The 6,792-nt window shown below is 47.6% G+C and overlaps 1 protein-coding gene across 3 annotated transcripts; it reads right to left on the bottom strand.

Annotated features, from left to right (window-relative positions):
- Positions 1-1,184: 1,184 nt before the first annotated feature.
- Positions 1,185-6,605, bottom strand: IBA57 (iron-sulfur cluster assembly factor IBA57). Of its 3 annotated transcripts, XM_035318504.1 has the most exons (4): positions 6,497-6,605; positions 6,204-6,340; positions 4,663-5,009; positions 1,185-3,410 (listed from the first exon to the last, which is right to left on the bottom strand). In XM_035318504.1, exons 1-4 carry the CDS (start codon positions 6,500-6,502, stop codon positions 3,019-3,021), a joined length of 882 nt encoding a protein of 293 aa, XP_035174395.1. In that variant the 5' UTR covers positions 6,503-6,605; the 3' UTR covers positions 1,185-3,018. The 3 variants fall into 3 exon arrangements, with proteins under 3 accessions (XP_035174395.1, XP_035174394.1, XP_035174396.1); XM_035318503.1 differs by having other exon boundaries at positions 6,204-6,590; XM_035318505.1 differs by lacking the exon at positions 6,497-6,605 and having other exon boundaries at positions 4,663-5,025; positions 6,204-6,310.
- Between the last annotated feature and the right edge of the window lie 187 nt (positions 6,606-6,792).

The raw sequence follows: 6,792 nt of genomic DNA, 5'->3' as shown, positions 1-6,792 counted from the left end.
ATGCAGCTGAGCTCGGTAACCCGGGGCAATGCTCATCCTCTGCTGGCAAAAGCACAAAAACCAGATGACTTTGCACCATAAAAGCATCTTGTTCCTCCGTAGAGGGACTGTGTGAGCCATGCTCGGGTATTTCAAGCTGTCTACACCTGGTTGGAAATTTCAGAGCAAGCAGTTTGACAAGGATTTTGGCAACCGAGAGCAGTCTGTAGGGAGGTAATCCTCCAATACGTGGGCTCTGCCTAAACCCTGACTAGGAAGGCATCAGATCACACAGGCAGTGGCTCTCCAGTGATTTAGTTCTCAGTTTTTCCTCATTCATGCTGAAATTGCTCATTAAAAGCATTTTGACCCATTGGTTTATGCAGCTAACTGAAAGGTCAGTGGTTACTCTGATTTTGAGTAGCTTGTATTTGATAGCTTCTTCATTCAGCAGTGGATCTTGGTGCCTCATTCAGTTCTACTTTAGCTGAATGAGATTTTCCTTACCGAAAATCAATAGTAGAGTAAATGCCACTGCAAATGCAAGCTCGTAGTTATAAAGCTGTGTTGCTGACCTTTCAGCCCAAGCTCACCCAGCCAAAGCTCTTAGTGATGGAGCAGGTTATGAGGGAGAATAAAATAAAGGGGATGGCAGGGATGGGGGCTCCCTTCTCACCTCCAGAAGTGGTTGAGTGCCTCTGAAAATCAGCCCGTGGGTGTATTTTGTGCCTGCACATTTTTAATCTGCTGTCTGAAAAATGCAGCAGTTGACAACAGAAAAGCTTTTCAAATATTTAAGAGAGAAATGTGTGCACACCAGAAAAGAGGTATTGGGCTTCCCCAGACAGAAGAAATGCGGTGTTTATTCAGGCTGTTGGTACGGCAGTGCAATATAACTATTTTGAGAAGGCTTTGCACAGTGGGTGGCTGAGAGGAAAAGCTGCTTCTGTCAGACTGGCATAAACACAGGCAGCACAGTCTCTCCTTTGTCGCCTTCAGAGGATCCTGAAAGTGTGAAGCACTACAGTTTAATTTGTTTTTACCAGCACAGAGACTTTTTAACAATCTCAAACCATCAAAGTGTTTTAGGGCCGTGTTGAACGTGTTTCTTGTTGGCAACCAGCCCTAACAACTCTCCTGTTGTATATCCTTGCACGAGGTAAACAACAACTAGTGTATCTCTAAGAGAAGTCGCATTTAAATTGCTGATACAATAAACTTTTAATGAGATATTCCACAGATTCATTTCACAGCAAGCTTAATGAGCTTTAACCAATATGAGCATTTTTTTTCACAGATAAAATTCCCTTCACAGTAATAGAACACACTTTGGGCGTTTTTTTATTACAAATATGCATACAAGAGCTTTTTTAGTCACCTGCTAAACTCTCTCATCACCCCCTTCATCACCCATGGAAATACAGGACTGAACACATAATGGATTTATTGTAATATAAAAATACATGGGGCTCCTATAAATTACCACAGGTTGACAGGCACAGACCTGTCTGGCTTTGGGGCACAGAGGGATGGATACATCGATTGCAGAAGCAGGAACAAGCTCAAAGACGAGCAGCAGGATAGAAAAAAGCAGCAAAGACACCCTGAAGTATTGGGCTGCTCTGAAAACCCAGAGGGGACAGTGGATGGAGAAAACCTCAGCTAGGGATGGCAGCAGGGACTCACCCAAAACAGGCTTTTTGTCTGAGGGACACACGAGAGCTCTTGGAAGAACAAGTGTGCTGATGAAGCAGCCAGAGAAAGTGAACATGGTGAAAATCCTGCCCCAAGCACCAGGCTAAGCACTAACCCCTGTCCCAGAGACTGCAGCTTACGCAGAGGGAAGAGCGAGCACCTCAGTGTGACGTGAGGGCACACTGTCCCTTCACCAGCTGTGTTACCCCTGCCGAAGCCTTCAGGAAAGTTTGGAGGATTTTTCTACAAGATTACGGGGCACGTGGTCTTAGTGTTTTTCACAACACCTTCACCTGCCATTACCTTCATTTGCAACTACACCAGCGTAACTGAAACACAGCGAGGCATCTTTCCTCCTATGTAACTGTGCACACATTTGTGTACAAATTGCAGAGGTGCCAAAAAATCCACCCCTCAACTGTTGTTGGCAACTCAATCAGTAACACTGGAGGGAAGGTGCTTATAGTAATTGATTATTCAGCCAAGCACCAGTACACCAATACAATAGCCACTCCAGGGCATGCCCCAGCACACCTTATATTTCCATAAAATATCGCTTTCCTCTCTGAACAGTTGTTGGAGTTAACAAAGCACCCGTGGCCAAGGTGAGCAACGGCACAGGAGGTCGGTGCGGGTTGCTCTGGCTGTGCTCCCTCTGCTGGAAGCAGGGAACAGGACTGGGATATTTTGAGAGCTTTCCCCCATTTCTCAGTGTGGCGTGATGTATTAAAAACAGATCTGAAAGGAGAAGTACAATTTATTCCTCTTCCTGAGCACAATTAGAAGTTAGAACGGTGGAAAAAAACAATACCCACCGCGTCAGCAAGTTTAATAAGAAGCTCAATGCAATGAGTGCTTTGCAATGAACACTTCAGCCTGAGTTTAGCAACGATACATCCTATTCAAGGTAAGTGCAGCATGCTCTCGAATGAAAAATTACAATACCACAGATTGGTAATTCTGAACGCAAAACTTCAGTGCATACAGTGGTGATACTCCTGCCCCGTTACTCACTTTGATCTCTCAATACACACGACACCCTGTGCAGAATACAGCTCGATCGAGCAAGTGGTGGACTAAAGGTGCAGCAGGAGTCCAAATAAACAAGGGGCACCCTCAGGGAAAGGTGTGCTTCCCTGTGTAAGGGTCACTCCACAAAGCATTACAGTCAGCAGCACTCACTGCTGGTTTGGGCTCCTGCTGTTTAAGCCCAATTTGAAGGATTCTGCTGACACACACCCTCACCAAACACCACAAACAACAGCTGAAGGCACAGTCACCTTCCCAAGCTTGTCACACAAAAATACTCTCAATAAGGCAAATGTGCAAGTGGCGGCTCCTCATTTATTTGCTAGCAGTTTTTGGCCACCACTCAGGGATACTTGCGGTGAGCTTCACCTTATCACCCGCTACGTTTAGGCAGAGCGGTTCGTTTATATTAGCCAGCCTCAGCAAAGCTATGCCGAGTTTGTCTCCTCCAGCCCGGAACTTGCCAGCTGACTTTCCCGATTCAGTCAAGATCTCGGCACCCTCGGGAATGCTTTCCTGGGGAAGAGGAACTGAAAACTGCACTGGCACCAGACGCTTGCGAATGACACCCATGTGGTGGGTCCTGGCTGTTAACTCCTGTCCCACGTAGCAGCCTTTGGTAAAGCTGACGCCGTTCATGAAGGCCAGGTTGGATTCCAGCGGGAGGGCTACTCCAGGAGGGAGATCTTTCACACCTTCAGGAATTCCTAGGAAAAGAGTAAAACCAGCATGTAAATAAAGTAACATGTTCAGTATTTTAGATTTCTGGAGTATGTTTCCTCTGTGTTATCAAATGGGAGGTGAGAAAAAGCAACGTAAAGGAATGAGTTTGTCAGTACTCTGGTCTGGGCCTTAATGAAATCACCAGCAGTAAATGAGCAGGGTTAGCAAAGACTATTCTAAAAGATAACTGGAAAAACTGCACTAAACCCTAATCCTAGGAAGCGGAGCAATACAGACTCCCATAAAAAGGCATCAACATACATTTAACGCTAATGGCAAAATGATCTTCTCCCACAGGTAGCCCTTAAGGCTAATGAGTTATTTTCTTCAAAGCTAGCAAACGTAATCCAGCCAAGTGTCAAATGCTGTACGAGTAGCTGTGACTGCTCCTGTTGTGACCAGTGGCATGCTATTTTTATTTGAAGCACTGCTGGGCCTGGCTTTTTGTAGTACCAAGCAAGACTAGTGCTGGTATTTCTGGGAGGCAGCATACCACCGCCGTCCAGCCCACTGTGACCCATTAACAGTTGGTTTTTCTGTACCAGACAGACACTCAGGTTGTGATCATTGTTTATTAGCAAAGGACCATCATCTTTCTGTCTGCTCGTTATTTTAATCCACTGTCTGTGTGGACGTAGTGAAATCAATGGGAGCTCTGCACAGGCACAGAGGCGTTCAAGACCGAATTCCCTCTTAAATCAAACCTACGCTCCTTGGCCTCCAAAATAATGGCAAATCCAGTCATACATTTCTAGGAAAGTATGTCAGGGTGTTTCCTTTTCCTTCCTTAGCAACAAGGAAAACACATAGATTGTGAATAATTCTAAAATAATCAAAATGACTCACGCCACAGAAATATCCCTCTAAGAAAATGAGTAATCCCCTTTTTCTTTTGCTGACCCACGATCCCACGATTTTTGTAATGGGAAACTGGACTCAAATACTGATTCCGGCCACAGGCCAGAACTGTAACTACTTGATCACTCTTATCCTTAAACTAGCAAACAATCCCTGCCTTTATTAAAAAGTTACACACGCTGAGGCATTCCCCTGTAGCTTTTATAATTTATTTATAATTTATTTATAATTTATTTATAATTTATTATTTATTCCACCAATCAATATCAGAGTGTTAATCAGAGTGTTAATCAGAGTGTTAAACTCCGACAATAAGACCCTCATAATAAAGAAATGTATTTATCTAAAATCCAGTGACAGAGAGTGTATTGGCTTTACCTTGCTTGTACCTGTGCCTGTGGTAATCCTGAATGCTCCCGATACGACTTCCAGGGATGACGTCTGTGAGATTTGCTCCTTTCTTTGTAACCAGCCTCCACCCCATGACTTCTGTCCTGGGGTCAGGAGTTAAAACCAGAGCCTGGTCTGCACACGGTGCGAGGGAACCAGCGGTATCTCCAGCCTGCTCCCCAGGGATGACGGCCCACAAAGAAAGGTCAAGGCAAGGGACGATGTTTACTTTCCTCCGGATCTTGTACAGTTTCAGATGTTTCTGTATGGCGTCCAGCACGCTGCTGTCACACTCCAGCAGGATGTGCGGCTCTTCTTCTGGGCTCTCGTGAAGCCTAAAAAAAGCAACACCTACAAGGTCAGGGAAGCAAACCCCCACGGCGGAGGAAGCAAACAGGAATTATTATCTTGAGCCTGGTCCGAATCCAGAGATCTGGGGAATGCTGCTGCTGCTGCAGACAAGGACAGCGCTCAGCACCCTGTAACAAAATAACCACAGAATGGTTGAGGTTGGAAGGGACCTGCAGGGATCATCCAGTCCAACCCCCCTGCTCAAGCAGGGTCACCTAGAGCATATTTTGACGTGTATTTTTCGTGTTCTCTTCCAGACTGTGAACAACTTAAGAAACGGACTGACAATTCCATCTTCTGGCCTTCATTTTTGTGCCTTTCATTACCAAGTGAGTGACCTGATGGTATAAATGGGATCTTTATTCACTGGCTTACACATTTCCCCTCTCACACCTGGGTCAGGTGGCTATAAAGTGTAATTAGTGCCGGACATCCTGCTTGTGCTGATGACTCCAGTAACTGCAGTGAGTGGAGAACCCGAACCCCTCGCACACCATCCAGCCAGATCCTCAGGCACTGGACCTGCTGGGAGGACTGCTTTAAAAAATCAGGTTATGGTAAATTTTCTGTGGGATAATCCACAGAGCTGACAGCCAGTGAGGAAAATCATGCAGAGGAGCTGCTTCTGGTACTTTTTTTTTTTTTAATTTACAAAGACACGCACGAAGTTTCTGAGGGGTGGGTGTGTGACCGCCGCTGACAGGAGTCACCATTTTATGATAATGATAAAATAAAAACGAGAATTTTATGATGGTAAAATAAAGTCATCATTTTATAATAACGATAAAATAAATAATTATCTTTTGTGGTAATGATCACTTTATGATGATAAAATAAAAAATATCACTTTGAAGAATGATAAGAAAAAATAAATATATTTGTGGTAACGATCATTTTATGATGATAAGAAATTATCATTTTTAAGAATGATAAAGTAATTATCATTTTATGAGAATGATAAAATCAGATAGGTAATTTCAATTTTATTAGAATTATCTCTTTATTAGAATTATCCCTGTATTAGAATTATCCCTTTATTAGAATTATGCCGCCACACAGCAGGCCGCGCACCCCCGTTTCCATGGCAACAGCGCAGGCTCCAAGGCTGCCCCCCCCCCCCCCCCCGGGCGGGGGGGGGGGGGGGGGGGGGGGCCCCCCCCCCCCGCGCGTGGTCTCACCTGTAGAGGATGAGGTCGAAGAGGCAGCGGCCCTGCACGTTGAGCGCATGCGCATAGAGCGCGCGCGGGAGGGGGGCTGCGGCGCCCTCCCCCGGCCCCGCCCCCGCCAGCCGCGTGACGTCATTGGTGAGCAGCCCCTGCAGGAAGATGGCGGCCTCGGCTCCCCGCACGCTCAGCAGCGCCCGGCCCGCCGGGAAGCACCAGGCGGCGGCGGCGGCCCCGGCCCCGGTCCCGGCCCCTCTGCTCCCCCCGCGCCCCCACAGCCGCCGCAGGCCGGGCAGGCCCGCCCTCACCAACATGGCGGCGGGGTAACGGGCTGTCAGGGCGGGCCGCCGCCTCCTCCTCCCGCCGCCGCCGCCATCTTGTGTGTGTCCGCCGGGCGCCACCTGCCGGCGGGGCGGGGAGGGGCACGCCCCCTGGTGGCAGACCACGCCCCTTCTACATGACCACGCCCCCTTTGTAGCCTCGCCCCCGGGGTAGACCTGGCCGCCCCAGCCCCTAGGGCCGCCTGGTCAACCCACCCTGCTGTGCGCCCACCTTGGTGGCGTTCTTTGGGGTGGCTCCCAGGGAACGGGTGGCTCTCAAGTGC

This window comes from Oxyura jamaicensis, chromosome 2 (assembly GCF_011077185.1).
Source record: "Oxyura jamaicensis isolate SHBP4307 breed ruddy duck chromosome 2, BPBGC_Ojam_1.0, whole genome shotgun sequence".
NCBI lineage: Eukaryota > Metazoa > Chordata > Aves > Anseriformes > Anatidae > Oxyura > Oxyura jamaicensis.
The sequence above is the reverse complement of the archived record's forward strand: the minus strand, read 5'-3'. Positions and strand labels throughout refer to the sequence as shown.

Excerpts from the sequence above, each read along its gene's own strand:
- IBA57 (XM_035318503.1), bottom strand. The coding sequence starts at position 6,502 with ATGTTGGTGAGGGCGGGCCTGCCCGGCCTGCGGCGGCTGTGGGGGCGC. Across the intron at positions 5,010-6,203 it reads TTCGACCTCATCCTCTACAG|GCTTCACGAGAGCCCAGAAG; the intron begins GTGAGACCACGC and ends TGCTTTTTTTAG. Across the intron at positions 3,411-4,662 it reads CAGGCACAGGTACAAGCAAG|GAATTCCTGAAGGTGTGAAA; the intron begins GTAAAGCCAATA and ends CTCTTTTCCTAG.